The sequence below is a fragment of the Physeter macrocephalus genome, chromosome 18, assembly GCF_002837175.3.
Source record: "Physeter macrocephalus isolate SW-GA chromosome 18, ASM283717v5, whole genome shotgun sequence".
NCBI lineage: Eukaryota > Metazoa > Chordata > Mammalia > Artiodactyla > Physeteridae > Physeter > Physeter macrocephalus.
Genome location: NC_041231.1, coordinates 2,603,180 through 2,627,839, shown reverse-complemented (window position 1 = coordinate 2,627,839; position 24,660 = coordinate 2,603,180). Strand labels below are relative to the sequence as shown.

The 24,660-nt window shown below is 54.8% G+C and overlaps 1 protein-coding gene across 1 annotated transcript in view; it reads left to right on the top strand.

Moving 5' to 3' along the window:
- The window catches only part of KCNQ1 (potassium voltage-gated channel subfamily Q member 1), a 364,341-nt gene that overhangs the window by 268,778 nt on the left and 70,903 nt on the right, over positions 1–24,660 (top strand). The window contains exons 12-15 of the mRNA XM_024133313.3: positions 16,019–16,094; positions 21,262–21,356; positions 22,165–22,211; positions 23,059–23,120. Of these exons, the coding sequence (XP_023989081.1) occupies positions 16,019–16,094; positions 21,262–21,356; positions 22,165–22,211; positions 23,059–23,120 (280 nt within the window). The remainder of the gene's footprint in view (positions 1–16,018; positions 16,095–21,261; positions 21,357–22,164; positions 22,212–23,058; positions 23,121–24,660) is intronic.

Here is a 24,660-nt window from a genome sequence, read left to right as displayed (position 1 = left end):
AACATGGGTTTCCATTTCTCTTGGGCATTTCACCGCAAGTGGAAGGAATTGGTGGGTCACATGATAATTCCAGGCCTCACATTTTTTAAGGAAGCTCCGGGCTATTTTCCACAGTGACTTCCCCATCTTTCACTCCCACCAGCCGTGCATTCTTGACAATATTTGTTCTCGTCTTTTCACGGTAGCTGTCCTGGTGGGTGTGAAGTGGCTTTGACTTGGGTGTCCTTCATGGCGATAGCACTGAGCCTCTCTTTACCTGTTGATTTGCCACCCGTGTCTTTTCTTTGGAGAAAGGCCTATTCAAGTCCTTTGCCCATTTTTTAAAATAATTTTTATTGGGTGTAGTTGATTTACACTGTTGTGTTAGTTTCAGGTGTACAGCAGAGTGAATCAGTTATACATACACACATATCCACTCTTTTTTAGATTCTTTTCTCATATAGGCCATTACAGAGCACTGAGTAGAGTTCCCTGTGCTATGGCGTAGGTCCTTATTAGTTATCTATTTTATATATATATGGTGGTGTGTATGTGTCAATCCCAGTCTCCCAATTTATCCCTCCCCTCCCCAGTAACCATAAGTTTATTTGCTACATCTGTGACTCTATTTCTGTTCTGTAGATAAGTTCATTTGTCACCTTTTTTTAGATTCCACAAGATTTAGCACCTATATGATCTGCAAAAACAGCAAACAAACAAACGAAAGCAGTGCCAGCAGACACCTCGCTTCCTCGTGTTGTAATAGAGCGAGCCTCAGACAGAGGGGCAGAGAAGTTTCTTGAATGTGTGCCCCCGGCCAAAGGAACACACCAATAGGTGAAAGAGGGAGTGAAATTAAGTGAAACGAGGCCCCAAGGGATTTCCCACCGCGGTGAGCTGTCCCCACCATGAGATGTGTGCTTTGTCCCAGGGTGTGTGCTGAGCCCGGTTCCCAGCTCAGCTGCATATTACTTCCACAGTCACCTTGCGTGTGGTGGGGGCAGCTCCTAACCACCTTCGGCCCCCACTCCTGATATGACTTGAGTTTTGAAGGGATACACGCCCATCTCAGGCCGGAGCCCTGCATCTTCACAGAGGAGCAGAGTCTTCTAGACTTTCCTCCCCAGAACATGGGGGCCCGGGGGCTCGGGGGCTCCCAGGCCAGGGCTGATCGCCTGCTCCCGCCTCCAAGCTCCGAGCTGGACGTGGGGAATATCTGGGCCACATGCCTCAGGCCCGGCGGCGACCGTGAACTACACGGTGATCATTTGATTACAGTCGGTGTTTGGGGCTCCCGGGTGCCGTGACAGCAGGGGAGTGTGGCCACCTGACACCTCCCTGGGGAAGGGGTGTGGATGGATGTGAATGAGGGTGGGCTGTGACCAGGAAGGAGGTGAGGGAGGGCCGCAGCCTGCCCGGGGGCCCTCCAAGCGGGCGTGAGCGTGGCCCTGGGTGTGGCGGGGATTGGTGGACGTGGGAGGCATGGTGGGAGGGTGGGCTGCAGAGAACTCAGCCCCCATGGCGCCTGGGCTGGGCCCTGTCCACCAGCAGCTCTGGCCTTGACCCCTGTCAGAGTTATAGCCACGGCTGGTCAGCTATGGAACCACCCTACATTCGGCTCAGGGTCAGCAGAAGACAGGCACGGTGGCCCCTTGGTCCACCCGTCCTTCAGTTGCTTCTCAGACCCAGGCGGGGCCAGGCCGGGGCACTTCACAGCCTATCCTGAGCTGTTTTTGTCAGAAGCCAGTGGGCCGTGCCGGCTGGGCGGGCTGGTTTGAAGTCTCAGGATTGCACAACCCTCACCCCGCAGGGTGCTATCTCTAAAGAAGTCGCCTGACTCAACCACAGACTCCCCCCAGCCCTCAGGCAGGCATCCAGAGCCGGAAGCCAGAGCTGCCCCGGCGGGATGGGTCAAGGGCGGGAAGGGAAGACAGCAGGGCAGCGAGCCCCCAGCCAGCCCGGGTGGGCAAGACTCGGACACAGAGTCCAGTGTGAGCTGGGTTGGGGGCGAGGGGGCCTGGGCTTCCCCCCGCCCCTCCCACCCACAGAAACCAGAGCCGGGGCAGGAGGGTGACTGGGCTGTCACGGGGACAGAGCTCACACTGCAGTCTTGCCCTCGGCACTGCCGCCAGCAGGGAGGCCGAGCCACGAGTCACGAGGCTCTGCTTCCCTGGGCCTGAGACAGGGACACCCTGCCTTCCTATCAGAGCCGGCACTGGGCAACAAACACATACCAGGCCTCCAAGGGAAAGGTGACAGCAGCCTGCTGTCTCTGCACACCCTCCCCAAACCCCTTCCTTTGGAAAGATCTGAAAGGGAGAGTCCCCACAGTCAGCCACTTCCAGGGGCAAAAGAGCAAGCGTTCTGGGAGACCAGAAGGCGGTTCATGGAAATGTTCCTGGGTGCAGACCTTCAGGGATGAAGTCAGCAAGGGGCTGGTCCTCTATGGCTTCAGCTGGGCCTCAGGCTGCGCTGAGCACAGCAGCCCACATCTCTGACAAGGGCAACACCCTGCTCCCTGGTTCAATCATTTCTGCTTATATTGTTATCATCTCCACCCTTCTGCTTTCTTTGGGTTTCACTGGCTCTTCTTTTTCTAGTTTCTTAAGGTAGAAACTTAGATCATTGATTTAAGAATTTTCTTTTCTTTTACTAGGTCATTGAATGCTATAAATTTCCCTCTGAGACCTGCTTTAGCTGCATCCCTCAAATTTTGACATGTTTTCATTTTTCATTCAGTTTAAGATGTTTGTATAAAATTGTGACGATCTGTTCCTTGAAAGTTTGGTAGAATTTGGGATAAAGCCATCTGGCCCTGGCTTTTTCTTGTGGGAAGATATTTTAACCACCACGTGAATACCTTTAGTAGTTGTAGGCTTATTCAAATGTTTCCTGAGTCAGTTCTATTGAGTTAGATTTTCTCCTGAGACTATAGCCGTTCCTGTCTAGGTTTTCCAAAGTTTCTGGCATATAGTTGTTGAGAGTATTCTTTTATTAGCTTTCAAATCCCTATTCGTAATGTTTCCTTATTTTCTTTTACAATATTTTTATTTCTATCTTCTCTCAGTCTCACCAGAGCTTTATCTATTTTGTTAGTTTTTTTTTAAAGAACAAAAGTTTTGCTTTATTTAGAGATTTCAAAGACTTACATAAAGGGAAAGATATACCATATTCATAAATAAGAGACAGTGTTATAAAGATGTCAATTCATTTCTTCCTCCTTCATCTATAAATTCAGTATAATTCCAATAAAAACTCCAATAGGTTTTTTTTTTTTCATGTAACATAATATGATGACTCTAAAATTTCTGTGGAAGAATGAAGAGCCAAGAATACCAAGACCTTTATAAGAAGATCAAGGAAAGGCCATTTCTTCCAGGTACCAGGACATGGTATAACACATGGTAATTAAGATGCTGCCGTGTGGGTGCAGGAATCGATAATTAGCCCAGTGGAATAGAGAGCCCAGAAAAGACCTGCACAAGTGTGAGGTTTTTGAGTGTGATCAAAATGGCATTGCCAGTCGCTGGAATAGGTGATTATTCATAATGAGAAAGTGAAGCTGGGCCCCGACCTCACACCATATTCAAAAATTCACTCCAGGTGGGCCTAAGAATTAAATGTCAAATACAAAGCTTATAACCATTGGAAAATGTAAGTTAGTTTGTATCTTTCAAAACTTAGCATCAGGGAACTTTTCTCACACGAGACATAAAAGCATTGACTATGAAAGAAAAATATTAATAAATTTGTTTATGTCAAATAAGCACTTCTGTTCATTAAAAGACACCTTAGGGGCTTCCCTGGTGGCGCAGTGGTTGCGCGTCCGCCTGCCGATGCAGGGGAACCGGGTTCGCGCCCCGGTCTGGGAGGATCCCACGTGCCGCGGAGCGGCTGGGCCCGTGAGCCATGGCCGCTGAGCCTGCGCGTCCGGAGCCTGTGCTCCGCAACGGGAGGGGCCACGGCAGAGAGAGGCCCGCATACCACAAAAAAAAAAAAAAAAAAAAAAAAAAAAAAAAAAAAAAAAAAAAAAAAAAGACACCTTAAAAAAGTGAAAAGATAACTTTCAAGGTGGGATTTGCATGAGTTTTCTATTGTTGCTGTAAGAAATTCCCTCAAACCTAGTGGCTTCCAACAACATGCATTTATCCTCCTTTGGTTCTGTAGGTCAGAAGTCCCACACAGCCTGAGGGTCTGAAAGGTATCACAGGGCTGGTTCCTTCTGGAGGCCCCAGGAGAGAATCCATGCCTGACCTTTTTCAGCTTCTAAAGGGTCCTTGGCCCTTTCCTCTACCTTCAAAGCCATCACATTGCTGCTCTCTGGCCTCTTTCCCACAGTCACGGCTTCTTCCAACCACAGCTGGGAAAGGCCCCACTTTTAAGGACTCAAATGTCTAATTGGGCCCACCTGGATAATCCAGAATACTCTTCCCATCTCAAGGTGCAGCACCTGAATTGCATCTGTAAAGTCCCTTGTGCCACGTAAGATGACATATTCATAGGTTCTGGGGATTAGAACTTCTTTGGGGAGCCTTTTTCTGCCTAAGACAGGAATAGGTATTCCCAATACATGAATTGACAAAGAATTGGTTGTTTGGTAGGTAGATAGATAGGAAGGGAGGGAAGGAGGGAGAGAGAGAGGGAGGGAGAAAGAAAGAAGGAAGGGAGGGAGGGAGGAAGAAAGACAGACAATTTGCATCGAACTAATCAATAAGTTCACAAATAACTGAACAGAAAAATGGCCCAGGGCTGTGCCTTTCACAGTGGAGGACACATGGCCAGTGTGTGAGAGCATCGCCGATACCGGTTTCATCTGGTGTAAATCCCGAGGCCTGATCACTAGGGCAGCAGACGGGGATGTGGGGCAATGGGGGGGCCCCGGGTCTCTCCTGAACCGCTGGTGGGATGCTTAGTAGGGCCACCACTTTGAAGGACAGTGTGGCATCACCTGTAAGGTGCAATTTCACACACCGATGACCCGGCTGTGGCATGCCTGGGTACTCACCCAGGGGAAACTCCAGTCCGTGCCCAGACGGAGAAGGTAACCAGGGGTGCGTGCCGTCCTGCCCTCACCAAGCCACGCGCCCATCCTGGAGGGAGAGTGAATGTACTCGGAACGTCCACGTAGAGGTGTCCTTTCCCCCAGTCAAAACGAACGAACCAGAGGGACTCACAACCGTGTGGGCGGGTCTTGTGGCAACATAAGCCCAGGGCAAAGCATGATACGTTTCTGTAAAGTTTAAATCACTGAAATAGAAAATATATGCCCTTTTTTGGATATATATAAGCGTGATAAAGTTATATAATCAGGAAAGCAAGGAGTGAGGGACATGGATTCAGGTCCGTGGCTCCCCAGGGTGGAAGAGGCAGGGGCATGGTTGCACTGGGGGCTGTTGGGGTCTAGCTTTTATTCTGAGCAGTGGGTTCCTGGGGGTTTTCTACATTATTGAGAGAGAACAACCAACTCTATAATGATGGATAAAAAAAATGAAACACCACAACCAAGTGAGATTTATTCCAGATAGACCCGGCCGGTTCAATCTTCAAAATTCCATTAACATAACCCATCACATCAACAGGCCAAAGAGAAAACTCTCATGATCCTATCAAGTGATGTGGAAAAAGCGTTGATAAAAATCTAATACCCATCCTGGTCCTTCTCTTTGTCGAAGGGGTGGCGGAGGGTGCCTCCCTTCTCAGGCAGAGGGAAGGGGACACGCGCTCTCCTGCGGGGCTCAGTGTGCCCAAGGTGATTCCCACCACCCGTCCCACCCGCCTGGTGTTGGAGCCACCAGAAAAGGGCACTCTCCCCCTCCCCGGGCCAAGCCCAGCCCGGAGAGAGGAGAAGGCCCTCAGAGAGAAGGGCCATCCAGGTCCTTCCCCAGAGACCACAGAGTCTTTGTGTCCAGCAGAGAGGCTGGCCATGGGGCTGTCGCCAGAGCAGGGGCCAGGCCACAGCAGGCCTGAGCGGAGCCGGCCGGGCCCCGGTGTCCCCAGCCCTGGCTTCCCTTTGGCCTGGGGGGCTGCTTGGTTGCAAAGGCCATGGCTTTGTTCTGTGGACCTGGCAGAGGCGAAGGTGGCGGCAGCCTCTGGAGGCCACTGGGGCAGTCACTGGGTGTGGTCCTTTGTTCAAGTGAAGTGGGATCTAAGAACCCCGGGCCTCATCCAGGCCTCGGCGGGCACGGCCAGTGGGGCCCTTCCCAGTGGGGCACCTGTGGAGGCCCCGCCCACCGCCTGCTCACACACCACCTGGGGGGACTGCAAGAGGCGGGAACCTGAGGCCAGGGGACGTCCCCTGCCGGGGCTCAGGCCCGGGGTGAGAGGCTCATGGGGCCGGTGGCCCAAGCCCCAGAGGAGGAATCTCAGGGCCTCCCGGAGCCTGCTTTGGCTCCCCCTCCGAGCCCGTGTGTGTGTGTGTGTGTGTGTGTGTGTGTGTGTGTGTGTGTGTGTGTGTGTGCGCGCGCGCGCGCGTCCGTGTGTGCGTGCGTCCTGAAGTGTATAAGTTGCTGCCCCCTCCCATGTAGATGCACGAGTGTCACCGGGCCTGGGTGCTGCGTGCAGGGGGCCCCCATGAATGCATGTGCCCCGGTCGGAGGAGATGCAGGGACGCAGACCTGAGTGCCTTCTGCACATGGGCCTGGCCCACCGTCCAGTAACGTCCAGTAACGTCCAGTAACATGGGGGGCCTTGGTCTCGCTGGAGAGCATCTCATATGCTCTGCGCTCAAAAGTGGCCAACTCTGGGCTAAGTAGAAACCACCTGTCCCTGAGAACTTTAAAAGCTGCTTATCTTGAAAGGCTTTAAGAAAAAAAAACTGTGGTATGATTTATTTATTGTAAAGTGCACATGTGTGTGTGTGTGTGTGTGTGTGTGTGTGTGTGTGTGTGTGTGTGTGTGCGCGCGCGCGCGCGCGTCCGTGTGTGCGTGCGTCCTGAAGTGTATAAGTTGCTGCCCCCTCCCATGTAGATGCACGAGTGTCACCGGGCCTGGGTGCTGCGTGCAGGGGGCCCCCATGAATGCATGTGCCCCGGTCGGAGGAGATGCAGGGACGCAGACCTGAGTGCCTTCTGCACATGGGCCTGGCCCACCGTCCAGTAACGTCCAGTAACGTCCAGTAACGTGGGGGGCCTTGGTCTCGCTGGAGAGCATCTCATATGCTCTGCGCTCAAAAGTGGCCAACTCTGGGCTAAGTAGAAACCACCTGTCCCTGAGAACTTTAAAAGCTGCTTATCTTGAAAGGCTTTAAGAAAAAAAAACTGTGGTATGATTTATTTATTGTAAAGTGCACAAATCCTGCAGGAACAGATCAGCTTATTTTTACATATACATACCCTACAGAAAAACCCACGAGGTCAGGACATAGAACGCTTCCGTCCCACCAGCAGTTTCCTCCCCGCCTCCCCAGGGAAGCCGCCCCCGACGCCCCCCACCCCAGCCGCCACAGGTCACCCCTATCCTGGCTTCTCTCACCATAGAACAGTCTTGCCTGTTCTTGAGCCTGCACGGAATCGTATTTGCATACAGCTTTGTCACTGGCTGGCCTTCCTGTGAGGAAAGCTGCTATTAAGATTCTGATAGATATCTTTGGTGGACGTGAACACTCATGTCTCTGGATTACGTATCTGGAGAATACAAAATGCCAGGTCCCAAGGCTACAGCCAACAGCTTTCCAAAGTGGACCAACACACGTTCCCACCAGCAGCACGTGGGAGTCTGTCACCCCACATCGTCTGCGACACTGGATGTTGTCAGCCTTTTTCATTTTGGCCATTTTAGCGAGCGTATATGGGTACCTCATTCGGGTTTTCATCTGCATTTCCCCAATAAGTCATGATGTTGAACACCTTCTCGTGGGCTTACTGACATTTGGACATCCTATGTGAAAAGTGCCTGTGTTCAAATCATCTTTTTAAATCATGTGGTCTTTCCCTTACTGATTTGTAGGCATTCTCAGTATATTCCGGCTACAAGTCCTTTACCAGAAAATATCCTTTCCTGGCCTGTAGAGCATCTGTTCATTCCTTTAATGATGTCCTTTGATGTCTAGAAGGTCTTAATTTTAAGGAAGGGCGATTTGTCAAATCTTTTTGTTGTTGTTGTCAGTGTTGCTTGTGTTTGGGGAAATCTTCCAAGGTCATAAAGATATTCTCCTGCTCTCTTCTGGAGGTCTGATGGTCTGTGCCTTCATGCTTTGATCTAAAATCTAACATGAATTAAGTTTGTGACTGCTGTGTGGCAGGGATCACGGCTCCTATCTTTTGCATACAGCGATCCAAATTGTTCCAGTACCGTTGACTGAAGACAACATTCTTTCCCCCACTGGATTGCAATAGCGCCTCGGTGATAAACGCAGTGACCACATATGCGTGTTTGTGCTTCTGAATGTTTTATTCTGTCCCGCTGATCTATCCTCTACCTAATACGGCTGTGTTAAAAGTGTATTCTAATACCACATCTCTCTAACACACTCTGCCCATCACTGTAGCTTTACAGTACATTTTGAACTCTGGCAGTGTGAGATCTCAACTTTGTTGTTCTTCAAAATTGTCTCGTCTACCCTAGCCTTTGCTTTTTCACCAATATTTTATTTTATTTTTATTATTATTATTTTTTTTGCGGTACGCAGGCCTCTCACCGTTGTGGCCTCTCCCGTTGCGGAGCACAGGCTCCGGACGCGCAGGCTCAGCGGCCACGGCTCACGGGCCCAGCTGGCTCCGTGGCATGTGGGATCTTCCCGGACCGGGGCACGAACCCGCGTCCCCCGCATCGGCAGGCGGACTCTCAACCACTGCGCCACCAGGGAAGCCCCTCACCAATATTTTAGAATCAGCTTGAAAATTGTGCCCCCCAAAAATGAATAAATAAAAGCACTCTGCTATGGATTGGAATTACATTTGACCCATACCTCAAAATTCACCTCTTAACAAATATTGAGTCTTCCAATTTATAAACATATTATATAACCCTCAACTGATTTAGGGCTTCTTTAATTTCTCTCACTAATGTCTAGTCTGTTTCTGTGTAGAGGACTTGTTCACCTCGAGGAGATTTATTCTCAGGTATTTTATGGGTTTGGATGCTGTTATAATTGGTATCTTTTTATTTCATTTTCTAGTTGCTTGTTACTAACGTAGAGAAATACAATTGCTTTTTGTATATCATCTTTTTTTTTTTTTTTTTTTTTTTTTTTTTTGCTGTGCGCAGGCCTCTCACTGCTGTGGCCTCTCCCGTTGCGGAGCACAGGCTCCGGACGCGCAGGCTCAGCGGCCATGGCTCACGGGCCCGGCCGCTCCGCGGCACGTGGGATCCTCCCGGACCGGGGCACGAACCCGTGTCCCCTGCATTGGCAGGTGGACCCTCAACCACTGCGCCACCAGGGAAGCCCTGTATATCATCTTTAAAACCAGTGTTCTTTCTAAATTCATTTAGCAATATAATAATTTATCTGAAGATTCTGAAGGGGTTTTTAACGTATATGATTATGTCATTTGCAAATAATGACAAAAGTTTTATTTTGTCCTGTCCAATTATTGTATCTTTCATTTCCTTTTTTTTTTTTTCCCCCTCAATGCACTGGCTGAGACTTTGAGGATAATATTAAGCAGAAGCGGTAATGGCGGACATCCTTGTCTTGCTCCCCGTCTCAGGAGGAAAGTGTATAATATTTCACCAGTAAGCATGATGTTTGCTTAGATTTTGTTTGCTTTTGTGTTTGTTTTTTACAAAATGGAGTTTCCTCCTATTCCTAGTTCTCTAAGAGTTGTGTTTTTAATTATGAATGGGTCTTGAGTTTTATCACATGTTTTTCTGCATCTTTTGAGTTGCTTATGTGCTGTTTTCTTACTGGTTCTGTTGATGTGGTGAACAATGTTGATTGGTTTTCGGCTGCTAAACCAACCTTGCGTAACTGGATTGAACTACACTCGATCATCTATCTTTACATATGGCATTGGGTTCAATTTGTTGGTATAGCAGGTAGGATATTTGCATCCATGTTTACGAGAGAGATTGGCCTGTGACTTTTCTTTCTTGAAACATCCTTGTCGGGTTTTGATATCAAGGTTATACTGACTCATAAAAATCCTCTAAAAAGATTTGTATAAAATTGGTATTATTTCTTCCCATTTAAGGAAGAATCTACTTGTGAAGTCATCTAGACCTAAGGCTTTTTGTGTGTAAATTCCAAATCTAATTTATTTAATTAAAATTGGGCAATTTGGATTTTTAAGTTTCTTCTTACGTCTGCTTTTTTTTTTTTAATAAATTTATTTTTATTTCATTTATTTTATTTTTGGCTGCGTTGGGTCTTCGTTGCTGCACGCGGGCTTTTCTCTAGTTGTGGCGAGCAGGGGCTACTCTTCGTCGCAGTGTGTGGGCTTCTCATTGCGGTGGCTTCTCTCCTTGCGGAGCACAGGCTCTAGGTGTGCAGGCTTTAGTAGTTGTGGCACGCGGACCAGTAGTTGTGGCTCACGGGCTCTAGAGCGCAGGCTCAGTAGTTGTGGCGCACGGGCTTAGTTGCTCCGCGGCATATGGGATCTTACCGGGCCAGGGATCGAACCCGTGTCCCCTGCATTGGCAGGTGAATTCTTAACCACTGCGCCACCAGGGAAGCCCCATTACGTCTGCTTTTATATATTGTGGTGTTTTTAGGAATTAATCTATTTTATCTAAACTATCAAGATTATTTTTGTACATAATATCCTCTAAATAGGTTTTTAAAATATCTCTAGTTAGTCTTTTCAGAAAATCAAATTTTGGCTTTGTTGATTTTCCTTAATGAAATGTTCATTTTTTATTTAATCGAATTGTGCTCTTATCTTTATTATCTCTTTCTATCTGCCTTCTTGGGGTTTAATTTACTATTGTTTAAACTTCTTGAGACAGACTTCGGCCTCTCCTCTTCTCTTAATATATGATTTACGATCATAAAGTTTCCTCTAAGCACTATTTCATGGTACCTCAAGCACTTATTTAGCTGTAAGTTGTGATACGGGACGTTTTTATTATTATTCAATTAAAAATATTTTCCAATTCTTATCAGATTTCCTCTTCGATCCTTGAGATATTTAATTTCCAAAACACTTAAGGATTTTCCAGTTATCTTTTTCCTATTCATTTCTAGCTTAATTTCTCTGTGGTCAGAGAACATACATATATGACTTACTTTCTTTGAAATTTGTTGGAACTTGCTCTTCAAGCCCTGCACATGGTCCCTTCCGGTAGATGTTCCCTGTGCGCTTGGGAAGCTTAGACACTCTTTGGGCACTGAGCACAGTGTTCTGTAAGCGTTGATCACATCAAGTTCCTACTCGGTTTGTTCAGACATGTCTCTCTTTAGATGTTTTCACAGCTCCTCTATCTGTTACCCACAGAGGTGCATTCAAATCTCCCACCATGATTGTGGATTTTCTCTTTTACCTTTAGTTCTGCCAGCTTTTGCTTTATATATTTGAAGCTTATGTTGTTAAGTACATACAGATTTGGAATTGATCTCTTCCCACCAAATTTTGACCACTTTTTTTTTTTGCCACGTGGCATGCAGGATCTTAGTTCCCCAACCACGGATGGAACCCCTGCCCCCTACAGTGGAAGCATGGTGTCCTAACCACTGGACTGCCGGGGAATTCCCTTGACTGCTTTTTAAATGATGAAATATCCCTCTTTATCTCTGGCAATACTTAAAGTCTTCTTTGTCTGATAGTAGTTTACCTGTACTAGCTTTCTTTGGGCAACACCAATGTGTGTCTTTTTCTATCCTTTTACTGTCAACATTTCTATGCCTATCTATTTCAGTATATTTATAGGCAACATCAAATTGTTTTTTTAAATCTCATCTGACAATCTTGGTTTTTTAATTGGAATATTTAGTCCCTCTGCAATGCATGCAATCTACTATCTCACTTTTCTTTTTCCCATTTGTTCCATCACTTCCTTTTGACTTCCTTTCCTGCTTCTTTGGGTTAATCAAAAATCGTTATTAATTAATTTTTATCCCCTATTAGCTTGTTAATTCTACAGTCCTTTATTATTCCATCAGTGGTTGCCTAGAGATTATCATACACATCCTTGTCTCACTGGAGTCGACCTCAGATGAGCACTTTTACCGTTTCCCTAACAACACATGGTGCTCGCCACTGTTTATCTCCACTGATGCCTCCTCCCTTTTATGCTATTTTTATCAGGTATTTTTAGCTATAGCTATGCCTTAAACCTCAGGAAACATTATCATGATTATTTCAGTCAATTTAATTTACTAACTTAAACTTTCTCACATATCTGTCCTTTTTTACATTCTTAATTCCTTCTTGTATTTCTGTTCATCCTTCTGGGATCATTGCTCTCTACCTGGGGAGACCCCTAAATCGTTCTTTCTGTGCAGGTCTCCCAGCAGTGAATTCTCTTGGTCTAGTTTTCACCTTCTTTTTTTTTTTTTAATTAATTAATTTATTTATTTATTATTTTTGGCTGCGTTGGGTCTTCGTTTCTGTGCGAGGGCTTTCTCTAGTTGCGGCGAGCGGGGGCCACTCTTCATCGCGGTGCGCGGGCCTCTCGCTGTCGCGGCCTCTCTTGTTGCAGAGCACAAGCTCCAGACGCGCAGGCTCAGTAGTTGTGGCTCACGGGCCTAGTTGCTCCGTGGCATGTGGGATCTTCCCAGACCAGGGCTCGAACCCATGTCCCCTGCATTGGCAGGCAGATTCTCAACCACTGCGCCACCAGAGAAGCCCTCACCTTCTTTTATTATAATTACTGTAGAAAATATGCATAACGTAAAATGTACCATTTTAGCCATTTTTAACTTTATCATTCAGGGGCATTAAGCACATTCACGTTGTTGTGTAACCATCACCGTCATCTCCAGAACTGTTTCATCTTTCCCAAACTGACACCCTGTCCCCATTGAATGCTCACTCCCCATCCCCCTCCCCTCAGGCCCAGCCCCACCATCCTACTTTCTGTCTCTGTAGACTTGACGACTCTAGGTCCTCATACAAGTGGAACTATACAGAGTTTATCCTTTTGTGACTGGATTATTTCACTTGAACCTTCATTTTTAAGAACGTATTTGATGGATATAGCATGCTAAGTTGGTAGGAATTTTCCTTGAGCACTTTAAGGATGTCATTCTGGCTTTCATCCTTTCCATTGACAAGTCAACCATCAGGATAATGTGTCATCATTCCCACCCCCACCCCCCTGACTTTAGAGCTTCTGCAATGTTCCCTGTGCCTTTGGTCTTCAGCAGGGTTACTCCGATGGGCCTGGGTCTGTTGTACCTTGTCTCTCTCTCCAGCTGGATCCAAAGAGCTGTTTGAATCTGTGGCCTGATGTCTTCCATCATTTGGGGAAAATTCTGTGCCACTGAGGCTTCAAAATGATTTGTTCTCCATTTTGCCTCCTCTCCTTCTAAGATGTTACATGTATTAGAATTTCTAACCTTATCTTATATGCCTTGCACTTTTTCCTGTATGTTTAATTCTACTTTCCCTCCATACCCTAACCTGGCTATTTTCTCCAATTCACAAGTATTCTCTTCTCCTCTGCTATCAAATTCATCTACTGCATTTCTTAATTTCCATGAGTGTCCTTTTTGTTCTGGAATTTCCTTTCTTTCCTTTTCCTATAGATTTTACTTCTCTGGTGAAATTCTCCATCTGTCATCTATTTAGCAAGGTTATTTTCAAGTCCTTATCTAAAAACTCTGAAGCAAACCAATTCATCTGTTTGCTCCTGAGTCTGTGGGTCAGCATATTGGGCTCCTCATCTGGCTGGTCTCACCTGGCTCATCCGAGCGGCAGCCTGGTGGTGACTGGGTGGTCTCAGCTAGCCTCCGGAGTCTGGAGCTGTCGGGCTGTCAGCCAGGGTGCCTCAGCTCTCCTCCACTTGGCTTTTCTAGCAGCCCAGCTCAGACATGTCCACATGGCAGCAGCATTCCATGATGATGGAAATAGTTGGGGGGAACTGCAAAGGATTTACACCCATCTCTAACCTCCCCGCCGCCCGCCCTCTGGCCATAACTTTTTACGTTCCCCCCAAAGCAAAATTCACTCACCCCTCCAAGAGACGCCAAAGTCTCATGCGATTAGAGACGGCACCCTGTCCAAAGTCCAGCATCTTACGATAGGCCTTTTTTTTTTTTTTTTCAGCCTCTGCCCAGTGCCTGGTCTCCAAACCAGCACTATGCGTTTCAGGATTTTGATATGATGTACCCCACTTTGGGGTCCTAATTTCTTTTAATCTATTGCAGCATGGAAAACCACACCTAAATTTAGCGGCTTCACACCACAGCTCTTTCCTTATTCATGAGTCTGTGGGTCAGCAATTTGGGCTCGGCTCAGCTGGGAGGTTGTCCTGCTGGCTCTGCGTGGAGTGACTCTCGCAGCTGCAGTCCCCTTGGAGGCTTATCAGGGCCGGATGGTCGAAGATGGCCTCAATTCACATGCCTATTGCTTGGTGCTGGCTCTTGGCCAGAGCACCACGATTCTCCATGTGGCCTCTCCAGCCCGCCAGCTCAGGTGGTTCAAGCGACCACATTCCAAGAGCACACAAGTTATACACGATGGGACTTCCCCAGCAGTCTTTTCATCACGATAAGGGTCAAGGTCAGCCCAAATTCAAGCAGTGGGAAAACCAACTCTATCTCTTGATGCAAGAGCTACAAGTCTTTAAGGCATTGAAGCTACCACATCTTTAGATCTGTTTCCATGGTCTGTTTTGTCCGTTTGTTTTCCGTCTGTTGAGTATTAAAAACAAAATAGAGGCTCCATGATCTTATCCCTACAGATAATTCGGTTTTCTCTGGCATGCAAAAGGTGCGGGACAGAGCACCTTGCTCCAGGTGGGGATTGAGGTGATTTGAGGCTATGGCACGGTTGTGGGGGGGGTCTCATCTGAAAGCTTGGGATGTTTGCCAGGGCCCCTGCTCCGTGGTGACTCTGAATCACAATTCTCCTCTCCCCAGTGACGTGAGTCTGTGGAGGCCTCTGCTTAGCTTTTTATCCTAGCAGCTGCTTCTTGCTCCGTTTCTCAGGATCTCACCCCATGCTGTGGAGCTTAGTTCACAAATGCTTCAAGGGGAAATTGCGTGAAAGGGGGCTTCCTTCTCTGTGGCCCCCCATTCACCAGGATCTTGGCCCATCAAGTCCTGGATGTCTTTGCAGCCCTGGACTCCTGTTTATCTTGCCAGCCCAGGGAGCCCCCTGCCTCCCATTCGGCTCGTGTGCCCCACACAACAAACGCACAAACGCGCACGTGGGCTCTCCCAGTTTGTTTCTCTTCTGGGATCTCAGCCCTCCGAGTCTTCCTTGCTCTCAAAGCCATCACACAGCTGTGGTGGTGTTCTCAGCAGAAGGTGTGGTCAGATGCAAGCTTCAGAGCCAGAAGCAAAATCCCCACTGGTTCCATGTGGATGTATTTCCTTCCGGTCTTTTTCCTATGCACGTATATACATCAATGATTGTGTTTCCTTTCTAATGATGTTTCTAGAAGGAACTTCAGAGGGGACACCACACGGTCTCCTTAACAGGGTGGCTCAGGTGGTAACTATCCCTGGCTAATTTGTCCGGCAGCCCTATATTTTCCAAGTGGGTACCGGTGGACGGGCTATAGAACCTTCCAGCCGAAAGGGGCCTTAGCTGTCACCTGTTTGTACCCCCTCCCCACTCTACTAATGAGCAGCCAGAAGGCCCAACGGTAGAAAGAAGCTTCTGTGGCTCTACCGTAAGCGAGAGGCAGAGCCATTGCCAACTCGGGACCCTGACCCCTACCCCACTTCCGAGCAACGAGCAAGGAGAGGGTCCCTCTAGGGTCATCCCCCTAATTTAAAGCCTCTTGGCCTCAGCATCTCCTCCTGCCACCAGGATGTGAGCTTGCAGATCCCCATCCGAGGGGGTTGAATATTCTCCTTGTTTCTGGAAAGGCCCAGCGCTCTGCCGGGGAGTGGGGGCACATTTGGGACGCCTCCGAGCCTCGGACAGCGGTGGGCACACAGGATGACCGTCCAGGTCCCCACTCATGCCCTCCCCCCCATTCTCCACCGCAGGCTGCGGGAGCACCACCGGGCCACCATCAAGGTCATTCGGCGCATGCAGTATTTTGTGGCCAAGAAGAAATTCCAGGTGAGTCCTGCGCTCAGCCCTCCCGCCCTGGTCCACCCTGAAAGCCCCTCTCCCACCCACAGCGCAGGCTGCGGGGTCTCCATACCCTGCCATATCTGAGACCTGACCCTTCACCCATCAAACACCCTGCCATGACTTCAGGATCCGTCCCCAAGACAGCAGACCCTGGAGGGACACTCCCCTGATCGGCCCGGACCCTGAGGCCCAGCGCAGAGCCCAGATGCACGCAGAGCCTGGGGGCTCGCTCGCCCCTCCCCCGCCCCCACCAGACAGGAGTGGGAGTGACTCAGGGAGGGTGCGGAGGCTGCCCTGCGTCACCTGGGCAGGAAGTGCTCTGTCCCAGGCCGGCTCAGAGCTCTCGTCCCCCTCGCCCACCCTGTGCGAGTCGGAGCAGAGGGGAGACCCAGCCCTGCTCTGTGCCCCGGGGTGGCCCGCCTTTGCAGGGAGAGGTAGGGTCTCTCTGGCTGGGCGGCGCTGGAGACTGTGGGCTTCCCCATCGGCACTCCTTGCAGGGGCGGGTCTCCTGCGGCAGCCCCTGGGAGCCCGCAGAGGAAGCCAGCTGGCGGCAGGCTTGGTGCCCTCCTTCCTACGTGGGGACCATCCTCCGTCGAGGAGGGGGACCCAGCTCAGCCCTGAGTCTGAGAACATGGAGACTTAGGAAGCAGGGGCCCTGGGACCCTTGGGGGAGGCCATTCTCTTTCCAGAAGGCTTGGCCACCAGTGCCTTTCAAAAGTGAGTCCTTGGTGGAGCCAGGACTGAGGCTCGCCCAGAGCCAACCAACATCCACATCCCCTGGGCCTGCTTCGCCAAGCAGGGGAGGTTGGGGGCGACTTGTTCACACCCCCTGGGTGGTCACAGCGAGGCTGGGACAAGAGCCAGCCCCCTCCGGGCCGTGCCTCCCACCCCAGGCTGAAAGCTTGACACTGGCTCCTTCCAGCCCCCTCAGCAGAGCCCTCACCCGCCCAGGCCACAGAGCCAGACTCGGTGCGGGGCTCTGGAAAGACCCCACCCCCCGGAAGACCTGGGGAAGAGCCTTTCCCCCGCTGGTAGTGGGAACAAGAGCCCAAGGTGCTGGCCCAGAACGGCATCCACGGGTGCCCAGCCCTCACACAGGCTCTGCCACGACACGACCGCCACTGATCCCGGCCCCAAGGACAGGCCTGGTGAGGCCCTGCCCCGACCGCCCCGTTCCTCCGGCTACCCGGCAGCAGCCGTGGCCCCCTTGGCTGGGTGGTCTGCACACAGAGTCTCCGGTGGCATCCTGCTGCCTGCCCGTCTGTCTGCCTGCAGCCCTGGAGGGAGGCCGTCCCCACCAAACTGGCCCAAGTTGTGCTAAGGCTCCCGCCAGGGCCTGGGACTCCTCACTGTTGAAACAAAAGAGTCGTGGTGAATGCTCTTGTCGGCCGGCGGCAGGAGGTCTGCCCGGCAGTGTTCTGGGCGAGATCCGACGGCCCCGGACGGAGGGCGTCCGGGTTCTGTGGCTGTTCCTTCCCCGAGGGCCCGCTGCCCTGGCGGTGCCAGCAGAGGGGTGGCTTGGTGGAGCAGGGAGCTCAGGGGGCGCTGGGTGAGGGCGGGCTGGCCTCCTGGGGAGGGGGGAGGAGGAATGGCAGGAACCCCCTCAGGGGTCGGGTCTGGGCAGGACCTCTCGCAAGAGCGGAGGAGGCCCCCGGAAGGGCCATGATGTGTCGCCCTCGCTGGAGGGCCATTGGTGGTGGCGTCTAAAACCACAGACGTCAACCTGGGGAGCAGAGGGGTCAGTGGGGACTCTTCCAGGATGGGGACGGTCCCCCGCCTGAGCAGCTGGGCCTCCAGCGTTCCGGAGCAGGCCCCGGCAGGGCAGAGGCCTGGGGCACTGTTGGGCCACGCAGGGCCGTGCCAGGGTGGACAGCAGGCTTCCTGGGGGCTGCTTCCAGGGTCTGGGGCACCCAGCAGGGCAGGCGGAACCTCGGGGCTCATGGCAGGCCCAGCTCTGGGGGTGATGTGAGCAGCTCCCAGCTCAGAACCGCAGACCGCCCGGGGCAGCTGGGCACCACAGTGGCTGGAGCAGCTGTGGACACTGGTGAGTGCCCGTCACAGAAATGCACGCAAGAAAGCTGGCTGCTGACCTCCCTCCCAGGCCGAGGGTCTCCTCTTCTGCCTCAGGACACAGGCCAGGGTCCTGCGAATGGCCTGGAGGCTTCTGGAAGGAAGCTGGGCAGCCTCACCTCCCCTGCTCCCTGCCCCTCCCCTCCCCTCCCCTCCCCTCGGCGCAGGACCCCTGGGGGGCCTTAAATAAATTGGGCGGGGCCCTTTGAGTGGAGAAGCTCCTGGCAGCTTCCTGGCTTGCCCTCGGGTACAAAGGCTCTCGAGCAAAGCCCGAAGCTGGGGCAGCAGGAGGGATGGACAGCAAGAGGCCTCCAGGAAGGAGGGACCCACGGGAGTAGAAGCGGTGGACGAGTCCCTGGCAGTGAGGGGCTCTGCGGGGCTCCAGGGGTGGCCCCCCACCCAGGCCCAGCTGTCAGGGACGCCGCCCCTTCCCCCGCAGCAGCCCGTCTCTCTGTCTGCTGCACGCCCACCCCCATCTGGCCTCAGGGGCTGCAGAAGTGGCGGGTGGCCCCCCTGCCCGCCTCGCCGGCAGATAAGTACCCAGCTGGCCGCCCCTGTGTCTGGCCGGAGGAGCCAGAGCCTCTTAGCCCTTCACGTGTGCCTTGAGCTCGCACGTCCACCGGCGGTCAGTCTGGCCAGCCGGGCGTGATCTCGGCTCATCTCAGGCTCCTGCTGCCGCCAAGGAAATGAGCTCTAGAGAGAAAGCTGAGATGATGTCTCCAGCTGGGCCCCAGGCCACCACTCGACAAAGGCCTCCAGGAGCTCTGGCCACTGGTTGGGGGGCGGGAGGTGCACTTCTCAGCTCCGAGATGAGTCTCAGGGGGCCTGGGACCCCGCCGCGCCACGGGTCCTGGGTGTCAGCCGGGCGTCGGTTACCCTGTTTCGGTCCACACCCTAGACAAGGCGAGGCCAGGGGTGGGGGGCCTGCTCACAAGCCCCAGCCCCCCTCGCCTCTGCAGACACGCACACGCGTGCCCGGCACACACACACCTGTCACCTGTACTCTTACGCCTTCCCACGGGGACATCCGTATACATTTGTGCACACAGAGGCTCTTAACACGCTCCGGTGCCCAGATTCACCTGCACGCAGTGGGCCGTGACCTCCCAGGGTGTCTGGGAGACCAGGACAAGGACCCGCTCCGTTCCAGGCCAGGCCTGCCCCACTTTGACCTCTGAACCCAGCCTTCCCCTCTCCTGATCCCGCCCCAGACCGCGCCGGCAGGCCTGGAGGTGGTCGGCGCTGCTCACAGGAGGCCGAGATCACAACTCAGTGGCCTGTGCGCTAAACAGCAGCGCGGACCCTGGGCTCAGCCGCAGACGCTATCACAGCCACCTCGGGCTCTCCTGGCAAGAGCCGGCTCAGGACCCGCGGGCCTTTGTCACCTACCATCTCACTTCATCCCCTCTCCCTCCCCGTCAGCCAGAGGGCTCAGCCTCCTCATCTCACAGAAGGACAAACTGAGCCCTGGGGTATTACCACCAGCCTGTAGCTAAGTGCCGCGGTTACACTTGTCATGAAGCTCAGCGTGTGGCAAGTGGGAGAGCCTGCCAGAGTCCCATCCCACCCACTCCTGACCCTGAGACCCCACCACGGGCCTCGGCATGTAGGCCACAAAGGGACACAGGGTGGTCCCGGGGCCCAAAGCGGGGCTGGGTGTTACCTGTGAGGGCCCCGCCTGGCGGATCTTGCGGGAGCAGGAGCCCCCTGGAATTCCTGTGCCCGGTGCCTGACAGGAGGGAGGATTCTGCGCTGCCTCGGGATTCCGGGGGTCCAGGATGATGGGGGGAGCTGCGAGAACTTAGTGAAGCCGCCAGCGTTGATGGCAGGGCCCCTGGACGTGTCCGAAGGGTGCCCAGAGATCGAGGCAGGACCCCGCCCTCAGGGGAACCCCATCTTTCCGGAAGGCAGAGGTGGCCCTACCCTTAGCCTGGGGTAGCCCCAGTCTCTGGGGTGGCACCCCAAGGAGAAGGAGGCCTCAGGTGGGCAGGGAGGACAGGTGCCCTGGGGCTCCCAGGGGTGAGACCTGGCCCTGACCCTCAACGGGCATCTGTGCCTTATTACTTCTCACCCTCTCACCCGCCGGCCCCGCCCTGCGCTGCCAGCTCTCTGGCGTGTCTCTCAGGCCCCCTACACTCCCCAGCAAGAGGCAGTAACCTCCCAGGCCATCACTAGTGTGGGCCCTGCAGGGTTAATGAGACCACCTGGGGCCCCCAACCCCGTCTCCCCGCGGTTCTCCCAATAGAAGTGGCCTGTGTCCCCACGCGGCTCTGGCTCGCTTGTGTGGGCGAAGGGCCTCCTGGGCCATCAAACCCCGACGCGGCCAGCCCGATGCTACCTGGGCGAGACCCTCAGACCGTAAGCTCCTGGGATCGAGGCCATAAATGCGGCTGGAGGTTTTGCTGACGTCGTGAGAAGCCCCGTTCTCTCTGTTGTGGTTTCACCTGAGCCCCGGATGCATTTATGGGCTCAGGGCTGGCGCCGAGCCTGGAGCTCTGGGGTCCCCTTCCCTTCCCCCATGGCCCCAGGCCTGCCGTGGGACCATCCTCTGTTCCCGGGCAGCCTGGGAGCCCCAGCAGGAGGCCTGGCCCCCGGGGCCACCCCTGCTCAGCTCAGGGGACTGCCTGGGAAGGGGGTGGGGTGGGCCACCTCCCCGTCCCAGGAACAGTGGGTGCGCCGGCCCACAAGTGTGTGGAGGGTGAGCTTGGGGCTCAGGCAGGCGGTGGCTGCACAAAGCTGTGCCCTCCACCCAATGACCGGCAGCCATGCTGGCCCCCAGGCCCTCAGCTGGGCCAGCTCTTCCAAGGCAGCTTGAAAACAGGGACCGGTGGCCTGGAAAGGGAGAGCGGGCTGGTCCCTGCGGGTGAGCGGGCTGGGAGCCGAGGCCCAGAGAGGCCGAGGTGCTGGCCCAGGGTCACCCAGCTCCGGGGGGGATGAGCCCGGCCACTGCGTGTGCGCTGATCCAGGCCTGCCCCAAGGTGCCACGTGGGCAGCTCCTTAGATCCTGGAAGGCCACGGAAGGCAGGCGCGGTCACCGCGCTCACGCCGAGCCCGCAGCGTGACTCTCTGTCTCCCACCGCAGCAAGCGCGGAAGCCCTACGACGTGCGGGATGTCATCGAGCAGTACTCCCAGGGCCACCTCAACCTCATGGTGCGCATCAAGGAGCTGCAGAGGAGGTGGGCGCGGGGCCCGGGGGCGGGGCCCGGGGGCGGGGGGGCGGGGCCAGGGGCTCACGCCACACATGCCCACCCCTCAGAGATGCTGGACACTGCACAGCCCAGCACACACCCTGTGCGCAGGGGCCGGGTCCAGCCCCAGGAGACGCCGCCTCCAGGAGAGACCCCACCAGTTGGGAGCTGAGCGCCTCAACTCTTGGGGGCCGACGTCTTCTGGCTTCTGACTTGGGGCCCGCGGAGCTCATCCTCACGGAAGCAGCGTGGTCCTTGGGGGCCCGCGTGGGCTCAGACCAGCCGCGTCTCCACGGTGGGCTGGCCTGGGAGCCGAGCTCTGTGCGACGCAGGGTGCGGCTGGGAGATGGGCCTCTCCTGACCACGGGCCAGGCCCGGGGCTCAGGCTGCCCCCACCCCTGTCGCTGACCTACTACAGGGTCGTGAAGCCCACCCAGCCCAGCGACCTTGCCTCGCCCTGGCAGGGCCCACTTGCAGGCCTGCCTCTCTGGGAACATTCAGGACGCTGGGCTATCCTGGGAGCCTGCTGTGCCCAGGGAGGGTGGCAAAGGGGCAGCCCTACCACTGCCCTTCACCTCTGAGCGCTCCCCCCCCCAGGCCCCCTTGGGAGCATGGGACTCTGGAACCGGGGAGGCACCTGGCTGGTTTTTGGGTGGCAGCGAGGGGCGGCCCCCAGAAGGGGCGGGCAGCTTGTCTTGCTGGGCACATCAGCCCATCCACCCACCGACAGGCCAGATGTCCGTGCGGTGCCCCGGCCAAGCGTGAGCTGGTCTCCGTCTCCCTCCCTCCCCCGCAGGCTGGACCAGTCCATCGGGAAGCCCTCCCTCTTCGTCTCCGTCTCAGGTGGGTTTCTGCATCGAGACACCCTGGGCGTGGCGGCCCAGGCCGCACCCTCCTACCATCCCTCCACCATCAGAAAGTGCATGTCTCGCAAGGAAATCCAGAGAGGGGGGCGGGTAGACCCGCCCTAAGAAAACTGGCTTCAGACGTGATTTACCAGGGATTTTCAGTTAGTGCAAGAACCTGCATGCGTCCTTATAAATGGCAGGCTTTTCTAGGCCATTGATGATCTGAGTGTGGAAACGTGACCAGGACCCTGGGAAGGTGGGGGCCTGGGAGTGGGGTTGGGGGGTGAGCAGCCAGCTAGAACGTTGCGGAGCAAGGTGGGTGCCGCTCTGCAGCTCTGAGGCACGGCCTCATGTCCCCCGGAGCGGGGCTAGGGGGTCGCACCAGGGAGGGCAGGACCAGGCCAGTTCCTCGGGGTTGCCCTAGCCCAAGTTCAAGTGGGAGGCGCAGCTCACTCAGGGACAGGACGGCAGGGGCCGCAGGGGCGACAGGCCTCCCCCGCCAGAGCGAGTGCCCCCTTGGGGCGGAATGTCACCTTTGTACAGCGGGCACCATCTCAGGCCGCCCCCGGGCAGGGTGGGTGCCTGTCCTCTGAGGCTCTCGGAGGTCACAGAAGCGGAAGAGTGGAGTGAGGACAAGCCAGCCCGCGCCCGGCCCCCCCACCGCCGCCCCTGAAGTTCTCACCACAGAAGAGCTTCGAAGAGACATTCCCATAGGTTCAGGCCTTTGACCCTCACGCCCTCACCCCCATCGCCCTTCTCCCCGAGCCCAGTCGGGGTCACCTGCCCACCCCTCCCCGTCTGCCAGCCCAGGCGTCCCTGACTTGGGTGCTTTAACCCCACAGAGAAGACTAAGGACCGAGGCAGCAACACGATCGGTGCCCGCCTGAACCGCGTGGAGGACAAGGTAGGCGCCTGAGCCCACGCCAGCTCTCGCGGGCCACGCAGCATCGCTGCTGGCGGGCGGCGGGCGGCGTCCTTGGGGCCCGGACGGCGCTGTCCGCAGCGGCGTTTCACTCTCCAGCTCTGTCCTGAGCGTGCAGGGCTTGGGTGGTGCCCTAGGTGTCTGGGGTCTCCCTTCCTTCCTTCCCTCCTTCCTTCCTTCCTTCCTTCCTTCCTCCCATCTGTGCTCGGTGTGGGCTCGCTGACGTAGGGCTCCAGCTCCTCCCCCATGTGCACCGGGCGTCGGTCCCCACGGGAGGAGGACGCTGAAGGCCAGGCTGGTCTTAGACCTCTGACAAGTGGCATCATTCTTGGCAAGTGGCACCGAGTGAGTGCCCGCAGCCCCCTCCCTGGCATATCCGAGGACTGCCCAGTGCACGCTGAGGTGGGCAGTGCTGGCCACGCTGCCTGCGGCTCCCTCAGCCCCCGGCCCGCTTGCACTCGGGGCTCAGAGGTGCCGACAGGGACACGAGGGTGCGTCAAGTGGGGAGGAGGGGATGTGGGCTCCAGGACCCTCCTCTGCAGGGTCCTGACAGCAAGGGACGTGGGGAGGGACGGCCGAGGCCCTGCTGGGTGTCCGGGTGGGACGTGGACGCCGTGCTCCCTCTGCTCCAGGGCGCCAGCAGCCTCAGTGGCCGGGACACCCCAGTCCCCGCCAGGCTCTGTGCCCGCGGCCCCGCCTCTCAGCTCCGGAACCCCTTCCCAGGGCGTCCTGGGAGCCTCAGAGGATCTGTGGAATGGGAGGGGGCGGCCTGCTGCCCTTTGAAGTCTCCGTGGTTTGGAGCAGGCTGTTATCTTGCCGAACAGCTCGTTCATCTACATGGACTTTATCTGAAAGCAGCCGGGGGGCTAAAAATAGAGGAATTTCGGTTGAGCAGGGAGTGCGTCCGACTCTCTGTTTCCCGGGCAACGCCTGGCTCTGGCCCGTGTCCATCTCTGCTGCAGCTGGGCAGGCGGGCAGGGGCGCAGCTCCGGGTTCCTGCCCCACGCACCCTGGCCTGGGCCTGCGGGCCGACCCTCCCGGCCTGGGCGGGTACGGGGCCACGATCCTGTGCATGGGGGAGGGCCGCTGCCCAGGTGCCCACGGGGGCCCTCGCTTCGGGCCTGGCCCTCTGGGGCTGTGTGACGCCGGCACCCTGACCCCGCCGGAGGGCTGGCCCGCCTCGGTCAGCACAGGCCTCGGCAGGCCTGGTGGCTCTCCTCTGCCCAGGCAGATGGTCCGGTGGCAGATGCCCTGTCTGGCAGGATGGGAACTGAAACTGGGAACGGTCGGCTCCCCAGGCCGAGCGGCTCAGAGGCTCTGGGGCCTGGACTCCGCCTCTCTGGGGACCCGTCCTTGGCTTGCACTCTTCTTCTCGTGTGGGACCGGGGACTCAGGGCTGGCACGTTCCGGGAGAAGCAGCATGTGACCACGCCCAGTACAGCAGACCGGGCACCCTGGCGGGGGGGGGGGGGGGGCGGGGGGGACCGGTGGGCCGGGGCTTCCAGGCAGCAACGGCCGCGGC